Source organism: Salvelinus fontinalis, chromosome 16, assembly GCF_029448725.1.
Source record: "Salvelinus fontinalis isolate EN_2023a chromosome 16, ASM2944872v1, whole genome shotgun sequence".
In the NCBI taxonomy this organism is placed as follows: domain Eukaryota; kingdom Metazoa; phylum Chordata; class Actinopteri; order Salmoniformes; family Salmonidae; genus Salvelinus; species Salvelinus fontinalis.
The window spans coordinates 2,423,595-2,443,483 of NC_074680.1; the positions used below are offsets into that span (position 1 = coordinate 2,423,595).

A 19,889-nucleotide genomic window follows, 5' to 3' on the forward strand; every position below is an offset into this window, starting at 1 on the left:
ATAACCCCACCCACTTTGCCAAAGCACAGCCCCCACACCACTTCACTTGCCGCACTTTCGGATTCAAGCACACTCGCCATTTCCTCTAGACCGACCTCACTCCAACTCTCTCGCCAAGGAGCCATGCTGGCGTTCTACAAGAACTCCCCCTTGTTCTACTACCAACTTGGGCACATCGCCCTCGTGTGGCAACATTTGCAAACACAGAAAAGGGTCTATATTTTCAATGTTAACTTCAATTGGATAGTGACGTTCCAAGGATCCTGCATTGAAATTCCCATTTATTTACAGAAAGCAGCTAAGAGCACGTCTACGTGGTGATCGAAGAAGTTATATTTTTTCAAGCAAAGAATAAAGGAGTTGTCCTCCAGTCTAGTAGGTGGCGGTAATGCAACATTTATTGGATTCCAACCGCCGTTAAACGTCATCGAAGAATAACGTCTACGGGGTGACGTTGTCTCGGGTCACGTGACTCATCCGAAAGGTAGCAGCATGGCGGAAACGCATGTGCAACCTCAAAACAAACTCCTACAATTGTACAGTTTTAGCTAGCAAACCACCGAAACCGAGCGACAGGCCGGGGCACCGGCGCCCGAGTACACTGCAAGATGGACGAGGAGAATAAGCTTCAGTTCCCGTCCCTTCCTCCGTGTAAGGAGGACCTATTGGTAAATTCTAGCATGCAAAGCTAACGCAACTATAGCTAAATGAACAAGTTAGCATACTCAAAAACAGCCGGTGTAAGATGAACGTAACGTTAATCTAACGTGTCATCTCTCACTCGATAAATGTGATTAACGTTAGTTAAATGTAATCTTGTCTGAAGCATTTTTAAATGACCGTTAATGATATTTCTGTTCAAATCAGATGTGTTCCGCGAACTAGCTACCCAACGTCAGCTAACTATCTAAGTTAGTTTGTAACTTATGGCCAATATACCACGGCGAAAGGCTGTTGTGCACGACACAACGCCTAATTGCTATTATAAACTGGTTACAAACGTAATTTAAAAAAGAATGTTTTGTCAAACGTATTTCATATGGTCTCATACCACGGCTTTCAGCCAATCAGCATACCACGGGTATGACAAAACATTTTTTTTTTTTACAGCTCTAATTACTTTGGTAACCAGTTTTTAATAGCAATAGGGTTTGTGGTATATGGCCGATATACCACGGCTAAGGGCTGTGTCCAGGCACGCCGCGATGCGTCGTGTGTAAGAACAGTCCTTAGCCGTGTTATATTGGCCATATTCCACACCCCCTCGTACATTATTGCTTAAATATACCGTTAAGTAGCTAGTTAGCCTGCCAGCTAACATCCCTTGACTTTTCTGATATTTTCCACAGGACTGGGTGTATCCAATGAGACGAGAAATGCAGGTAGCTATGCCCTTTTCTCCCCAAAGTGGAATTCTTGAAACGGGCAACAGAAGTGCTGAGTCATATCTCATAATGATGCCAAAACATGTTTCTCCATTGTGTTAGGAAATTCTACCAGGCCTGTTTTTAGGTCCCTACTCAGCTGCTATGAAAAGCAAGGTAAGTTGGTATACCATAATTAAAACAGGGGTGGCTGATCTGCGGAGGGCAGGTGTGGGTGCAGACCTTTGTTCCAGACCAGTCAAGCAGTAACACCTCATTCAATAAGTCAGTCTCGACTGACGATGGGGGATAAGTGATTAGTAGAATCAGGTGTGTTTCTGCTTGGCTGGAACAAAAGCCTACACTCAAACTGACCCTACTACGTGTAAAGGGCCATCCACACCAAGGACGATAAACAGTGAAGTAGTTCTAATTCAAGTGAACAGCAGCGTCCACACGCTCTTCAATCTTCCCTCCTCCAGCTGTTCCCCGGCTCAGTAGGCTACAGGCTACGCAACCCTCTCCACTATTCCTTGTTTCGTGGAGTCCCAGGAAAAGCGATAGGCTACAAAAGCTATAGGACACTTATTTTTAGATTTTTTTTGTAATACTAGGCCTGTTCAAGGAGAGAAGCAGGCTTGCTCTTGCTTATTGCTGAATGTAAAATAGGCCTACAGAATAGGCCAAAGTCATATTAACTTCAGTTATATAACGCTTTTCAATACAAGTAACAGTGCTTAATATAATAAAATAAAAGTAGTAAAGAAACAAAGACTGGAGGATGGAGAATGAAAAAGATGGCTTATTAAAATCATACTTTGAAATCATCTTTCTAAAATTGTGTCTTCAGCAGGGATTTCGAGAGGCACTGAATTTGCATGCCTGATCTCCTCTGGCAGATCATTCCAAAGTTTTAGGGGCCCTAATGTCAAATGCCCGGTTTCCTTTTGTTTTCAACCTAGACTTTGGAATGGTCAACAGGGCCCTGCCAAAGAATCTCCGGTTGCGTCCTGGCTCGTAAGGAGATTAAAATATCAGAGATATAGGATGGGGCTAAACCATATCATGAGTCTTAAATAATATTCCAACCGGACAAGTCTGTTGTCATTAGAAAGGAAAGAGAACGAGTGTCGCGCTCATGCGCGAGACTAAACTAATGTCTTTCAGCTTGACCACTTGTTGAAACAGCTCTTATTCGATCCCCTTTCACAATACAAGCCTGAAACAACTTCTAAAGACTGTTGACATCTACTGGAAGCCTTAAGAACTGCAATCTGACCCCACAGACACAGGATATTGGATAGGCAATCACTTAAAAAAAACTACAAACCCACTTCCTGGTTGGATTTGTTTCAGGTTTTTGCCTGCCATATGACTTCTGTTATATTCACAGACATTATTTTAGAGTGTTTTCTATCCAAATCTACCAATTACAGTGGGGCAAAACAGTATTTAGTCAGCCACCAATTGTGCAAGTTCTCCCACTTAAAAAGATGAGGCCTGTAATTTTCATCATAGGTAGTACACTTCAACGATGACAGACAAAATGAGAAAAAATCCAGAAAATCACATTGTAGGATTTTTAATGAATTTATTTGCAAATTATGGTGGAAAATAAACTTTTGTTATTGACCAAATACTTATCTCAATACTTTGTTATATACCCTTTGTTGGCAGAGGTCAAACGTTTTCTGTAAGTCTTCACAAGGTTTTCACACACTGTTGCTGGTATTTTGGCCCATTCCTCCATGCATATCTCCTCTAGAGCAGTGATGTTTTGGGGCTGTTGCTGGGCAACACGGACTTTCAACTCCCTCCAAAGATTTTCTATGGGGTTGAGATCTGGAGACTGGCTAGGCCACTCCAGGACCTTGAAATGCTTCTTATGAAGCCACTCCTTCGTTGCCCGGGTGGTGTGTTTGGGATCATTGTCATGCTGAAAGACCCAGCCACGTTTCATCTTCAATGCCCTTGCTGATGGAAGGAGGTTTTCACTCAAAATCTCACGATACATGGCCCCATTCATTCTTTCCTTTACACTGATCAGTCGTCCTGGTCCCTTTGCAGAAAAACAGCCCCAAAGCATGATGTTTCCACCCCCATGCTTCACAGTAGGTATGGTGTCCTTTGGATGCAACTCAGCATTCTTTGTCTTCCAAACATGCCGAGTTGAGTTTTTACCAAAAAGTTATATTTTGGTTTCATCTGACATTCTCCCAATCTTCTTCTGGATCATCCAAATGCTCTCTAGCAAACTTCAGACGGGCCTGGACATGTACTGGCTTAAGCAGGGGGACACGTCTGGCACTGCAGGATTTGAGTCCCTGGCGGCGTAGTGTGTTACTGATGGTAGGCTTTGTTACTTTGGTCCCAGCTCTCTGCAGGTCATTCACTAGGTCCCCCCGTGTGGTTCTGGGATCATTTTGACCCCACGGGATGAGATCTTGCGTGGAGCCCCAGATCGAGGGAGATTATCAGTGGTCTTGTATGTCTTTCATTTCCTAATAATTGGTCTCACGGTTGATTTCTTCAAACCAAGCTGCTTACCTATTGCAGATTCAATCTTCCCAGCCTGGTGCAGGTCTACAATTTTGTTTCTGGTGTCCTTTGACAGCTCTTTGGTCTTGGCCATAGTGGAGTTTGGAGAGTGATGTTTGAGGTTGTGGACAGGTGTCTTTTATACTGATAACAAGTTCAAACAGGTGCCATTAATACAGGTAACGAGTAGAGGACAGAGGAGCCTCTTAAAGAAGAAGTTACAGGTCTGTGAGCCAGAAATCTTGTTTGTAGGTGACCAAATGCTTATTTTCCACCATAATTTGCAAATAAATTCATTAAAAATCCTACAATGTGATTTTCAGGATTTTCTTTCTCATTTTGTCTGTCATAGTTGAAGTGTACCTATGATGAAATTTACAGGCCTCTCATCTTTTTAAGTGGGAGAACTTGCACAATTGGTGGCTGACTAAATACTTTTTTTTGCCCCACTGTATATGCATATCCTAGCTTCTGGGCCTGAGTAGCAGGCAGTGTAGTTTGGGCACGCTTTTCATCCAAAATTCCTAATGCTATCCTAGTGAAGTTAACTGACTTGCTGTCACGATCGTCGTTTGGTGAAAGAGAGGACCAAGGCGCAGCTTGATATCGATACATCTTCTATTTATTTGAGAAGATGACACGAACACGAAACTAATACAAACTAAACAAAACAACAAATGACCATGAAGCTAACAAACGAAAGTGCAGACACAAGCGACTAACGTCAAACATAGACAATTACCCACAACCTACCTAATGCCTATGGCTGCCTTAAATATGGCTCCCAATCAGAGACAACGAAAGACAGCTGTCTCTGATTGAGAACCAATCCAGGCAACCATAGACTTACATAAACACCTACACTGAACACAACCCCATGAACGCTACAAAACCCCCTATACAATACAAACACCCTAGACTAGACAAAAAACACACAAACATCCCCCATGTCACACCCTGACCTAACTAAAATAATAAAGAAAACAAAGATAACTAAGACCAGGGCGTGACACTTGCCTAGATAAAGGTTACACACACACCACTGACCAAAAAGTTGTATTGTCATTTACGGATGTCCCCATTACCAGTAAAACATAATCAAAACCTATTTCTTTCACTTATTTGCTGTTTCATTTGTTCAGTCGTTTCCTTCTCAACCAGGATTTCTATGGAACGCCGTTTGGGTCTTCGCATGTCAAAAAAGATGCACTTCAAATAAGCTTGTTGACCAATCAGGACCTGAATATGACTGCACGTCACATAAGTTAACGCATTTATTCATTTTTTTACGTAGTTATTACACATTGATTACACTATCACTCGTATTTCATGTCACACCGATTCATCGAAACATATACTATGATGCTGGTGAAGTTGTCTCGCGCACCTACAGTGCTGGTCATAAAAAAAAAAAAGAAGCTAGCTAGCTCATGGATGCAAACAATGTTCTTCCCCAAAAACATCGCAAAACGACAATCTGTTTCAGTAGCTATAGTTAGCTAGCTAACAATATAGCTAGGTGTTAGGTTCTAATTCTCAGAGTAATAAACTCAAAGGTCACTGAAAGCTTTCCCCAGACGATCAATACAGCTGCATTAGACAAAAACATTTTCACACAAGCACTGATATTTAACCATTCCTCCTAGGCTGAGTCTCCTCCTTCACATCTGTACAAACATTGTGTCTTTACTGCTAGGCAGGACACTAAGTGATGCGGGCCATAAACTTATATTTTTCCCTTAATGTGATCTGACCTGATCTCGACCCCCCCCCCCCCCCTCCATCACTAATCCATGGCTCTCTCCGCTTATCAATGCCTGCCACGTGATCGCTTCCCTGCACTCAATATTTCAATAGGATACCTGATATAATGTAAACGTTATACATTACCCTCTCTCCCTCACTGGCATAAGTATTTCATATTCTCAGAACCCAAGTGTCATTTAAAATAACCCTAATTTATAAGACAGTTCTTATTTGATTAATGGTGGTCGGACCCATCTATGTGAAGCTAGCCACCATAGTGAACTTTGCGGTTAGCCTTCAAAATAAGTGTCATTGACAGTGACGCAAATGAATGCAAATCTTAGAAATATGCCAGAATTGAATAGATAATGCTAAACGAGGTTGGAATGTTATATACAAACAACAAAAGACAATCTGTTTAAATCACACAATGTATTATACTTTAGAATTAAATTGGGGGCATATTTATTTAACTGTACAGCCTTACCTATGGATTGTGGATCAATGACATGGGGTATCAGTCTGCTCAGTGACACCCAGAGAACATTAGCATTGTAGCTCTTATTGCGGGATTCACACAACTGTGGATTGAGCCACATTTATTGTCAACCTATGTGTGTTGAACACCGTTCCAAAGGAAAAACAATACTGCGTGGATGTTTTGAAGTCTGATAACTCTGAGGAGGACGTTGGGGGAAAATATATTGGGTATTGAGTAGACTGATACCTAAGGATTGGGGATCAATGAAATGGGGTAAGCCTGTACAGTGCAATATGAATGTCAATACACACAATAGGCTGACTGGGGAGATGATTTGACATAGTCACAGTCCCGCGATAAGAGCTACAACGCTAATATTTGTGTAAACTCTTCACAGTTGTGTTCTGTGTGTGTCACCAAGTAGACTGACACCCCATTTCATCGCTTCACATTCCAACTTTGTTTAACATTATCGAGTCTAAATATGGCATGATTCCACCAATTGTAACCTTCTGAATCACTTTCAAAGAGGTACTCTTATTTTGAAGGCAAACCGCAAATTCCACTTGTGCCTAATTCTTATTGTGGCTAGCTTCACCGGTCATTTCGAGCCTTACTAGCCAGATGAAGCTAGCTGGCTGCTTATAATGTTAGCTTTGGGCAACAAGGTTAAGTAGCTGGCTAGCTATTTATGTTCAAGAACTGAAGTTCAATTTCAATTTGCGAACAACAAGTGGCAACCTAGCTAATACTTACTCACAAGGATTCCTAAATCATTGCTAAGAATAATGAAAATGACTGCAGTTTCTACTGGTCATTGTTTTCAGGCTGGTTGTATTGGTGCTAGCTAGCTAGGTACCAAGCTAAAGCTTGCAAGCTACCCCAGAAGTTGCGGTTGAACAAATAATGCTTTATTACCAACGCGGTATTGTAAACGCATAATTCGTGGCCGGTGTATGCTTGTTTGCAGACTTTTTTGCACAGCTTTGACAGTGCTACTGATGGTAGTGGTGGCGCTTGGCTTGCACGTGAATTCTGAACACAACATTCTATAATAGAACTGTTATTTGACGTGTCAATTGAAAAGCTTATTTTAACGCGTCAAATAGTGTTATTGTCAAATAGTGTTATTTGACGTATCTTTCTTGACACGCAAAGAGCCAAACGGCGTTCCATAGTATGTCGTGAAGCAAATAGCAGTGACGCTATTACTGTGTAACTCCGGTAGGGAAACATTTGCACAATGGCGCACTTGGTAACGTTAGTGTGTACCGGTGCTTGACCAGTCGCGAAAGCCAACATCCCACGGCAGAACGACTGATTGTCAAGGGCAACGAATTCCATTACCTTGACGTTAATGGATTTCGCCATTGGAATTGTCCCGCTGAAATTTTCTTGCTCTTTCAAATGACTGCTCGATCCACACAGCAGACACTGTGGGCTGAGTTAGGAATACTGTGTTGCACATGTAGCACAACATTTTACGTGCCGTCATTGCGTCATGTACCTATGTTATATAGGTATGCACATCAGCTTTGACATCGGTTTTTCACATCTGCGTTAAACTAGACATGGGCCGATACTGATATGTTCAGCGATATATCGCGCATCCCTAATTATCACCGCATATTGGCTTTGTTTGAATTGCCATTTAAAAATATATATATTTCAAAATTTGGGGTAGGTTATGATCACACTTTAGAAAAGTGCAATCACCTTGAAGATGAAGATTAGGGGCTCAATTAAATCCAACCCACATTGCAGTATTTACGCAGTAACTCTTTTTCCAATGGTCAAATGAATTCAGACTGGTCTTGAGTACTGTATAAAAACCTACAACTACTACCGGGGCAACCCCTCTCACAGGTATACTTTTACTTTTCATAATTAGAATTGTGTGGGCACAGGATGAATATTGTGAAGAGAGGATAAAAAAAGTGAAGATATCTTCCCCGTGTGGGTTTAGAACTCACAACCATTGAACTATAAGCCACCTGTATTTAGTGGACTGTGCCAACAATCGGTTATAGCAGTTTGGAAAAATAATACGTGTTGACTAGGTCACCATTGTCATCTATTTCTTGTGCCGATGGATGTAGCTACAAATATAAATCCTCATAGCCTATATGTTTTCTTTGTAAAAGCACATAGATGTGTATGAAACGGTAAGCAAACACTTTGAATTTGGTCATATGCGGAAATGTGCCTTACTGCCTTAAGAATTGTGTAACATTAATAGCTTAGTCAAGGTAGCATCATGGAAAATACATTTGCACACACCAGCAACACCATTGCCAAATAAGGTGCATTGTCACCTGCTAACTAAACCTAAAACATCTGGATTTAAATGTTTTCCCCCCCCCATTTTTTTTCACAAGTTACTCTTTTAAGTAACCTACCAAACATAACAACATACCAATTTGAGTTTGCCAGATTTACATTTACTACGGCTAGTCTGAGACCAGGCTGTATTAATAGGGCTACAGCGTCCAGTAGGATGTGTCGATCAGTTGATTGACATGTGTACTGTAGAACGATGACCTTTCCTCTAGTGTGGATGTTCGCCAACATTTTCTAGTTGTGTAGTTTATTCTCATAGTTATTGTTTGCGTCTTCGGGGTGGATGGCCCTAAAAACATAGTTATTGAAATGTTGAAGGTCCTGGGCCATAAAATAATAACTTTTTTGAGTTTGTGCAATGTGCTGTTAACTGAACCTTTTTGTCCTCTTTTAGCTTTCCATCCTTGAAAGACAGGAGATAACGCATTTGGTGTGTGTTCGCCAAGATATTGAGGCAAATTTTATAAAGGCCAACTTCCCACATAAATTTAGGTAAGAAACAAACTGAGAATGGGTACGTGTTTAAAACTCAGCTAAATGAAATCTCTCACTCAATCTATCAGCTAATTCATGTTGGCCTGCTTTCTTCTGTTTTCAGATACCTCGTTTTAGATATTGCCGACAATCCTGTGGAGAACATAATTAGATATTTCCCTATGGTGAGTTTCAGCATGAGCTAAATGTGGTGGGTAATGTTACAATGTACTGCAGCCTAACCTGCCATGTTATTGTTAGAATGCCTAAATGTATTTTCTCCTCTATCCACAGACTAAAGAATTTATTGATGGCTGTTTAGCAAGCGGAGGTAATAAAAATGTATTTAATTGGATTGAGTATTGTTTTTAGAATTTCATTCCAAAAAACTGAGCATACAACAATGTGCAGGTACTTCTTTTCCTTCTACAGTGCCGTCAGAAAGTATTCACACCCCTCAACTTTTTTCATATTTTGTTAGTCTGAATTTTTTATTGATTACATTAATGTTTTGTCACTGGCCTACACACAATATCCCATAATGTCAAATTGGAAATATGTTTTTCAAAAATGCCTTGTCAATAAGTATTCAACCCCTTTGTTATGGCAAGCATTAAGTTAACCTCTCTGAACCACCCATCCTGGATCCGGGATCATTGTCATCAGAAACGCTGACTAGCATAGCCTAGCATAGCGCCACAGGTAAATAATATAATATCATGAAATCACAAGTCCAATACAGCAAATGAAAGATAAACATCTTGTGAATCCAGCCAACATGTCTGATTTAAAAAAAAATGTTTTACAGCGTAAACACAACATATATTTATGTTAGCTCACCACCATATCCAAAAAAACAGTAATTTTTTCACAGCAAAGATAGCTTTCACAAAACCCACGAATAGAGATAAAATGAATCACTAACCTTAGAACATCTTCATCAGATGACACTCATATGACATCATGTTATACAATACATTTATGTTTTGTTCAATAATGTGCATATTTATAGCCACAAATCGTGGTTTTACATTGGCGCCATTTTCAGAAATGCATCCAAAATAGCCAGAATAATTACAGAGAGCAACGTGAAATACAGAAATACTCATCATAAAACTTTGATGAAAGATACATGTTGTACATATAATTAATGATACACTGGTTCTTAATGCAACTGCTGTGTTAGATTATTGCATGGTATACTTTTTACTAAATTTATTTTTTAAATCTGAGACGGCGCTCAGCCATTCTCCGCCATGTTGGAGTCAACAGAAACACGAAATTACATCATAAATATTCCCTTACCTTTGATGATCTTTCATCAGAATGCAGTGCCAGGAATCCTAGTTCCACAATAAATCGTTGTTTTGTTTTATAATGTCCATTACTTCTGTCGAATTAGCAACTTTGGCTAGCATGTGTAGTACACGTGTCCATACAAATTTACGCTAATGAACGAAAACTTAAAGTGATATTACAAATCGAATAAACTGGTCAAACTCAGTTGAGAATCAATCTTCAGGATGTTTTTCTCATATATCCAATAACGTCCCAAACGGAGCATTTCTTCATGTCTATATGACTCATTGCAAACAAGGACATCCCATGCCCAGAGTGCGTGGCCAAGAACTGGCAATCTGCCTGACCACCCACTCCAATAGCTCTCATCCGGCCCCACATCATGCTAGACGCTTCATTCCACGTTCTACTGCCTGTTGACATCTGTGGAAGGCGTATGAAGTGCATACAGATCCATAAATATAGGAGATTTGAATAGGCGATGACTTTCAGATCGACCCATTTCAGATTTTTCACTTCCTGTTTGGAAGTTTGCCTGCCATATGAGTTCTGTTTTACTCACAGATATAATTTAAACAGTTTTAGAACTTCGGTGTTTTCTATCCAACAGTAATAATAATATGCATATCATATGATCTAGGACAGAGTACGAGGCCGTTCAATTTGGGCACCAATTCATCCAAAATTGAAAATGTCGCCCCCTATCCTAGAGAAGTTATTAAAGAGTAAAAATTGGGTTGAATAAAAAATAAAGCAGACATTGAATATCCCTTTGAATTTATTAATTACACTTTGGATGGTGTATCAGTACAGGCGTCCTTCATAACTCAGTTGCCGTTAATGGCTGCGATAGGAAAACCCGAGGATGGATCAACAACACAATACTAACTTAATTGACAGATTGAAAAGAAGGAAGCCTGTATATAATATTTACAGTACCGGTAAAAAACTTTCGACACCTACTCATTTGAGGGTATACATTTTTTTTCTTCTTTAAAGTACATTGTAGAATTATAGTGAAGACATCAAAACTATGAAATAGCACATATGGAATCATGTAGCAACCAAAAAAGTGTTGACTAATATAGATTTAGTAATTCATATATTTTATATTTGAGATTCATCAAATAGCCACCCTTTGCCTTGACAGCTTTGTACACTTTTGGCATTCTCTCAACCAGCTTCATGAGGTAATCACCTGGAATGGGGCGGCGGGGTAGCCTAGTGGTTAGAGTGTTGGGCTGGTAACCGAAAGGTTGCAAGTTCCCGAGCTGACATGGTACAAATCTGTCGTTCTGCCCCTGAACAAGGCAGTTAACCCACTGTTCGTAGGCCGTCATTGAAAATAAGAATTTGTTCTTAACTGACTTGCCTAGTTAAATAAAGGTTAAAAAAAATGCATTTCCAAAAGTCTTGAAGGAGTTTCACACACGCTGAGCACTTGTTGGCTGCTTTTCCGCCACTCTGCGGTCCAACTCCATTGGGTTGAGGTCGGGTGATTTGTGGAGACCAGGTCATCTCATGCAGTACTCCATCACTCTCCTCCTTGCCTGGAGGTGTCATTGTCATGTTGAAAAACAAAAGATAGTCCCACTAAGTGCAAACCAGATGGGATGGTGTATTGCTGCAGATTGCTGTGGTAGCCATGCTGGTTAAGTGTGCCTTGAATTCAAAATAAATCACTGATAGTGTGGGCAGCAAAGCACCATCACACCACCTCCATGCTTCACGGTGGGAACCACACATGCAGAGATCATCCATTCACCTACTCTGCATCTCACAAAGACACAGTGGTTGGAACCAAAAAATCTCAAATTTGGACTCATCAGACCAAAGGACAGATTTCCAGGGGTCTAACGTCCATTGCTCGTGTTTCTTGGCCAAATCAAGTTTCTTCTTTTTGTTTGTCTTTTTAGTAGTGGTTTCTTTGCAGCAATTTGACCATGAAGGCCTGATTTCATGCAGTCTCCTCTGAATGTTGATGTTGAGATGTCTGTTACTTGCAATCTGAAGCATTTATTTGTTCTGCAATTTCTGAGGCTGGTAACGAATGAACTTATCCTCTGCAGCAGAAGTAACTCAGGGTCTTCCTTTCCTCATGAGTCCGCATGAGAGCCAGTTTCATTATAGCGCTTGGTCTTTGCAACTGCATTTTGAAAACGTTCAAAGTTCTTGAAATTTTCCGGATTGACTAACCTTCATGTCTTAAAGTAAACCTGTTAGGCGGGCTGTCCCGATATCGGTACACTTATGACAACATCCAGCTCTATTGCAGGGCGTGAAATTCAAAATCTATTTTTTTTAAATATTTAACTTTCACACATTAACAAGTCCAATACAGCATTTGAAAGATAAACATCTTGTCAATCCAGCCAACATGTCCGATTTTTTAAATGTTTTACAGAGAAAACACCACATATATTTATGTTAGCTCACCACCAAATAAAAAAGTGGACAGACATGTAGCAGCAGCACAAGTATGATTCAAGTAGCATGCACAAGCCAACCTAACTAACCTAGAACCAACCTAAACAACCTAGAAAAAACTACCTCAGATGACAGTCCTATAACATGTTACACAATAAATCTATGTTTTGTTCATAAAATGTGCATATTTTAGCTATAAATCAGTTTTACATTACTGCTCCCATCATAGCTACATCATAGCTACAGTCTGAAATCGCACGGGAGTAGCCAGAGAAAATACAGACACCAACGTCAACTACTAATTACACCTCATAAAACATTTCAGAAAAACATATGGTGGATAGCTAATGAAAGACAAAGATCGTGTGAATAGAGCCAATATTTCCGATTTTTGAAGTGTTTTACAGCGAAAACACAATATATCGTTATATTAGCTTACAACATTAGCTAGCATACGGCAGCATTGATTCTAGTCAAACGCTAGCATAGCACAGTTCGACAGATATATGAAAAAGCATCCCAAATTGGGTCCTTATCTTTGTTGATATTCCATCAGAATGTTGTAAAGGGGTCCATTGTCCAGTACAGTCTTTAGTTGGGTTCCAGAACGAACTATTTCCCTCTTGGGTTAGCAAGCACAATGGTCGTGCGGCGCTAATCTCTCTTTCTTCAAAAAATTCTTCCAAAGCATCACGTCTAAAGTCCAGAATAAATTGCAATAATATAATTAAAGTATATTGAAAAAACATACTTTAGGATGATTTTGTGACATGTATCAAATAATATCGTAGCCAGAGGTCATATTCACCTTTAACGAGCGTATTCCAGGAGCCGAGTCCAGGTTCTACCTCGCGCCCAGAAAAAAAATTAAACTGCGCAGGTCTCACTAGAAGATGTTGTGTTCAGCCCCTGGAAGAGATATTCGACTGCTTTTTTCTCTCACTTCCGCATTACACCCAGATGAAGGCGTGTGACGTGTTTCTACGGTCCTAAGTGACATGACCTTTTATAGACAAGGTCTTAAAGAGAGACATCGCATTTGGAAATCTCAATTCTGGATAGGAAATGGGCTGTAAAAATAGTTCTGTTCAACTTAGAGAAATAATTCAAACGTTTTTAGAAACTATAGACTGTTTTCTATCCAATAGTAGTAAATATATGCATATTGTAAGATCAAAAATTTCTTAAGAGGCCGTTTGAAAATGTGCGCATATTTTCCAGTTTTTTCAATATTCACCCTGCAGCCAGAAGAGGTTTTAAAGTAATGATGGACTGTCGTTTCTCTCCGCTTATTTGAGCTGTTCTAGTATGGACTTCGTCTTTTACCAAATAGGGTTATCTTTTGTATACCAACCCTACCTTGTCACAACACAACTGATTGGCTCAAATGCATTAAGATATTCCACAAATTAACTTTTAACAAGGCACACCTGTTAATTGAAATGCATTCCAGGTGACTACCTCATGAAGCTGGTTGAGAGAATGCCAAGCATGTTCAAGCTGCCATCAAGGCAATGGGGGGCTAGTTTGAAGAATCTCCAATGTAAAATGTATTTTGATTTAACACTTGTTTGGTTACTATATGACTCCATATGTGTTATTTCTACAATGTAGAAAATAGTCCAAATAAAAACCCTGGAATGAGTCGACTTTTGACTGGTACTGTATATATTTAAAAACATGCATCCTTTTTGCAACAAGGCACTAAAGTAATACTGCAAAATTGTGTCAAAGCAATTAGCTTTTTCTCTTGAATACAGTTGTTTGGGCAAATCCAATACAACACATTACTGAGTACCACTCTCCATATTTTCAAGCATAGTGGTGCCTCCATCACGTTATGGGTATGCTTGTAATCGAGTAATCAAGTTTTTCAGGATTAAAAAGAAACGGAGTGAAGGACAGGAAAAACCCGAGAGGAAAACCTGTTCGTCTGCTTTCCACCAGACACTGGGAGATGAAATCACGTAACACGAGGCCAAATCTACACGAGTTGCTTACCAAGAAGACAGTGACTTTTCCTGAGTAGCCAAATTACAGTTTTGACCTAAATCTGCTTGAAAATATGTCAAGACCTGAGAATGGTTGTCTAGCGACGATCAACAACCAAGTTGACAGAGCTTGAAGTATTTTGAAAGGAATAATGGGCAAATGTTACACAATCCAGGTGTGGAACGCTCTTAGACTTAGCCAGTAAGATCTTAATCGCTGCCAAAGGTGATTGTAATACGCATGGACTCAGGGGGTTGAATACTAATCTATACTGAACAGAAATATTAACGCAACATGCAACAATTTTAAAGATTTTGCTGAGTTACAGTTCATATAAGGAAATCAGTCAATTGAAATACTTTAATTAGGCCCTAATCTATGGATTTCACATGACTGGGCAGGGCTGTGGCCATGGGTGGGCCTGGGGGAGGGCATAAGCTCACCCACTTGGGAGCCTAGCCAATCAGAACTAGTTTTGTCACAAAAGGACTTTATTACAGACAACTACTCCCCCTCCCTTTGACAATCACGCAGGCGAAGAAGCTGCATGTGGAGGTCCTGGGCTGGCGTGGTTACAGGTGGTCTGCGGTTGTGAGGCCGGTTGGACGGAATGCCAAATTCTCTAAAATGATGTTGGAGGTGGCTTATGGTAGAGAAATCAACAAGAAATTCTCTGGCAACAGCTCTGGTGGACATTCCTGCCGTCACTGACAAATGCATGCTTCCTCAATTTGACATCTGCGGCATTGTGTTGGGACAACTGCACATTTTAGAGTGGCCTTTTATTGTCCCCAGAATAAGGTGCACCTGTGTAATGATAGTGCTGGTTAATCAGCCTCTTGATATGCCACATCTGCCAGGTGGATGGATTATCTTGCGAAAGGATTAAATGCTCACTAACAGGGATGTAAACAAATTTGTGCACAACATTTGACAGAAATAAGCTTTTTGTGCATATGGAAAATTACTTGTATTTTAATTCATCTCATGAAACATGGGACCGTCACTTTACATGTTGCGTTTATATATTTGTTTAGTGTAGATAGTGTTTTATTTTGACATTTGAGTATTTTGTGTAGATCATTGACCAAAAATTACAATTAAATCCATTTCAATCCCACTTTGTAACACAAGAAAATTTGCATAAAGTCTTTCTGAAGGCACTGTATGTGACATTACTTGTACTCTGCACCTGGATAATTGTTGGATTGTGCGAAACAGTGCTTTTGAATTCTTACTATTTCCCCGTAGAAATCTATCTTGACTCTTTCCTTGTCTTGTTCACATAGGAAAGGTTCTAGTTCATGGAAACGCAGGGATATCAAGAAGGTTGGTTACCTCGTGTAAAATATTTGATTTTGAACAGATCCCGTGTGTTTGAAAATTGCTTGCTTGTCGATTGATCTTCCTGATACTTAAAGATGAAGATTAGTATCAATCTTAATCTAAATAATTCTCTCTTCTTTCAGTGCTGCCTTGGTTATTGCATACCTTATGGAGACATTTGGTGTAAAATACAGGTAAGACCGTTCAACAAACCAAGCAGGCTTCATTTATTGCTAGCTAGTTCAGAGTAGAGCTGGAATGATAAACCGAAAATGGCCAACACGGACATCGTCTTCCTCTTACCAAAGCAAATGTCGGTGATTTTGCTCCACAGCGTTCGTGTAGATGGTTATAAAACCATAATTTGTTCAACAGTAAAATCCTATGCATTGTGTTGAGTCCTGCTACGAAAGTATCTGCCTGTCCCTGTTTAGCTGCTGACTCACTCCGTCTCCCCGCGGTCCGTGCGGAGGAGAGAGCGATGCATTCTGAGTAGCAAAAGCATGGGAACGTCGTTCAAAATGCAGCTATTGTTCTAGTTACAGAGAGGAGATACACAGCTTTCTGTGAGTATATACAGTTCATTCGGAAAGTATTCGGCCCCCTTGACTTTTTCTACATTGCTGTGTTACAGCCTTATTCTTAAATTGATTTCCCCCTCATCAGTCTACACACAATACCCCATAATGACAAAGCAAAAACAGCAAAAAAAAGTTTTTCAAATGTATTAAAAATAAAAACGATCACATTTACATAATTATTCAGAACCTTTACTCTGTATTTTGTTGAAGCACCTTTGGCAGCGATTACAGCCTCGGGTCTTCTTGGGTATGATGCTACAAGCTTGACAACTGTATTTTTGTGGAGTTTCTCCCATTCTTTTCTGCAGATTCTCTCAATCTCTGTCAGGTTGGTTGGGGAGTGTCGCTGCCAAACTATTTGTTTGACAAGGTTCAAGTCTGGGCTCTGGCTGGGCCACTCAAGGACATTCAGAAACTTGTCCCGAAGCCTCTCCTGTATTGCCTTGGCTGTGTGCTAAGGGTCATTATCCTGTTGGAAGGTGAATCCTTGGCCCCAGTCTGAGGTCCGGAGCAGGTTTTCATCAAGGATCTCTACTTTGCTCCATTCATCTTTCCCTTGATCCTGACTAGTCTCCCAGTCCCTGCCGCTGAAAAACATCGCCACAACATGATGCTGCCACCACTATCCTTCACCGTAGGGATGGTGCTAGGTTTCTTCCAGACGTGTCGCTTGGCTTTTAGGCCAAAGAGTTAAATATTGGTTTCATCAGACCAGAGAATCTTGTTTATCATGGTCTGAGAGTCCTTTAGGTGCCTTTTGGCAAACTCCAAGCAGGCTGTCATGTGCCTTTTACTGAGGAGTGGCTTCCGTCTGGCCACTCTACCATAAAGGCCTGATTGGTGGAGTGCCGCAGAGAGGGTTGTCCTTCTAGAAGGTTCTCCCATCTCCACAGAGGAACTCTGGAGCTGTGTCAAAGTGACCATCGGGTTCTTGGTCACCTCCCTGACCAAGGCACTTCTCCCCCGATTGCTCAGTTTGGCCGGGCAGCCAGCTCTAGGAAGAGTCTTGGTGGTTCCAAATGTCTTACGTTTAAGAATGATGGAAGCCACTGTGTTCTTGGGGACCTTCAATGCTGCAGAAATGTTTTAGTACCCTTCCCCAGATCGGTGCCTCGACACAATCCTGTCTTGGAGCTCTACGGACAATTCCTTTGACCTCATGGCTTGGTTTTTGCTTTGACATGCATGCACTGTCAACTGTGGGAGCTTATATAGACAGGTGTGTGCCTTTCCAAATCATGACCAATAAATTGAATTTACCACAGGTGGACTCCAATCAAGTTGTAGAAACAGGATGCCCCAGAGCTCCATTTTGAGTCTCATAGTAAAGGGTATTTTTAAAAATATATATATACATTTGTAAAAATGTATACCCTGTTTTCGCTTTGTCATTATGGGGTATTGTGTGTGTGGGTTGGTGTACACTGAGGAGTATTTATGTCTGTAATAAAGACCGTTTGTGATGAAAAACTCATTCTGATTGGCTAGGCCTGGCTCCCCGGTGGGTGGGCCTGGTTGCCAAGTGGGTGGGCCTATGCCCTCCAAGGCCCACCCATGGCTGCACCCCTGCTATGTGAAATTCATAGATTAGGTCCTAAGGAATTGATTTCAATTGACTGATTTCCTTATATGAACTGCAACTCAGTAAAATCTTTGAAATGGTTGCGTTTATATTTTTGTTCAGTGTAGTTACATTTATTGCAATATTACTTTTGTCCATATCGCCCAGCTAGTATCTCTCCCTAAAAGTATTTACTGTAATTTATCACTGATTATTGCAAACAAAATGTAAATGTATCGCAATATGGATTTTTTTTGTCCATATCGCTCTAGTTCATAGACATTATAATGAGTTCACGCCATGTATTGCTGCTGTCCAGATGCATGGTGACCAAAGATCTAGTCACATGTCCTGCTGTATTTTACTGGTTCTTCTGCAGGGATGCTTTCAGCCACGTTCAGGAGAGGAGATTCTGCATCAACCCTAACGTGGGATTTGTGCATCAATTACAGGTAGGGTCCTCTGTATAAAGTTGTGGACTCAACCTTCCAAACAGCTCTGACCACTGATATACCAAAATGGCGTGAGGGATGTTCAATGGGTTTCAACATTACAAATTTGGCAGATACATAAATGTCTGCTCAAAACAAGACATTTCTGTCTGAATGTTTGTAACGTTGCGCCCTCCATCTCTGGGTTTTCTAGGAATATGAAGCGATCTACTCAGCTAAACTGACCATCAAGATGTCTCCAATACAGCTGGGCAGATCGTTCTCCCTGCATGCTGGAATGCCAGGTCAGTGTGTGCAACTTGCATTCAGGTGACAGTTCCAAGAACCTGGGCTTATTGTGTCACCGTGGGTGCATTTGAGATAGACTTCTTTCTAGGCAGTTTTGTAAGTCAATTGCAGTTGAGGGAGGTGCTTATGTACAAACACTTTCTGTGGCTTTCCAACAGCAAGGCTCATTTCAACATGGCTGTGTCATAGCTACCATTGTTCATGTTTTTCATTCATGTCAAAATAAGTTATTCTCTACCCCATATCAACCTAGCACGTTCGTGTACAATCAATGGGTGCAAGTCAGATCATTCCTATAATACAACACATTGAAAGTAGCTGATTATTATTGTTCAGTGACTGGGCAGAATGTGTGCACTCAAATATGCCCAATTACAACTGGTTTTCATCCTACTAAGTTGATTTTTAGTTTGGATGATATTGAGTTTTCCAGTTTATTAATCTCGTCACCAGTCTTTCTTTGCGGATTTTTGACTCAATCTGTACCTCACAGGCAGCCTGAAACGAAGCCTGGAAGAAGACGAGGATTTTGGGGGAATGCAGGTCACTACTGAGCAGAACGGATAGGCTTATTATGCAGATAGCCGTCATCACATACAGTGCACTTTTTTACATTTGTATTGATAATTTAAATATTAAACATTTTCTAAAGGGGGGTCGGAGAGCATTGGGTCCACTTCCTGACGTCTGAGACCGAAGGATACAATTTCATAAGTGACTTGTTTTTCTTGACCTGTGTGCACTGAAGGTTTTATAGCATTTTGCATTTGCATCGGGACAGTATTGCAATAATGCACTTTTGATACTTTAATTATTTTTTGCCAGAAGGTGGCAGTTGTAAGGTACAGTAATAGGAAGTAAATGCCCAATGCTGAGCCCCATGTTAGGGAATTAGGAATGTTGGACAGATCAGGTTTACAATTGAAACAGCTTGCCAGAGAATTAACGACCCATTGCTTAATAAACAAACATCTAGCATGTCTTTTGTACTGTTATTTTTTGCATTCAACACATTGCTCC

The 19,889-nt window shown here is 40.5% G+C and overlaps 1 protein-coding gene across 2 annotated transcripts; it reads left to right on the plus strand.

Annotated features, from left to right (window-relative positions):
- The first annotated feature begins 449 nt into the window (after positions 1-449).
- On the plus strand, positions 450-19,849 carry LOC129812522 (serine/threonine/tyrosine-interacting protein-like). 2 transcript variants are annotated; one of them, XM_055864146.1, is made up of 11 exons: positions 450-668; positions 1,350-1,382; positions 1,488-1,541; positions 8,864-8,961; positions 9,068-9,128; positions 9,238-9,274; positions 15,951-15,990; positions 16,131-16,181; positions 18,509-18,581; positions 18,775-18,865; positions 19,363-19,849. In XM_055864146.1, the coding sequence occupies exons 1-11, from the start codon at positions 609-611 to the stop codon at positions 19,434-19,436; spliced, it is 672 nt and encodes a 223-aa protein (XP_055720121.1). In that variant the 5' UTR covers positions 450-608; the 3' UTR covers positions 19,437-19,849. The 2 variants fall into 2 exon arrangements, with proteins under 2 accessions (XP_055720121.1, XP_055720122.1); XM_055864147.1 differs by having other exon boundaries at positions 450-651.
- Positions 19,850-19,889: the final 40 nt, after the last annotated feature.

Excerpts from the sequence above, each read along its gene's own strand:
- LOC129812522 (XM_055864146.1), top strand. The coding sequence starts at position 609 with ATGGACGAGGAGAATAAGCTTCAGTTCCCGTCCCTTCCTCCGTGTAAG. Across the intron at positions 8,962-9,067 it reads AACTTCCCACATAAATTTAG|ATACCTCGTTTTAGATATTG; the intron begins GTAAGAAACAAA and ends TTCTGTTTTCAG. Across the intron at positions 16,182-18,508 it reads ACATTTGGTGTAAAATACAG|GGATGCTTTCAGCCACGTTC; the intron begins GTAAGACCGTTC and ends GTTCTTCTGCAG.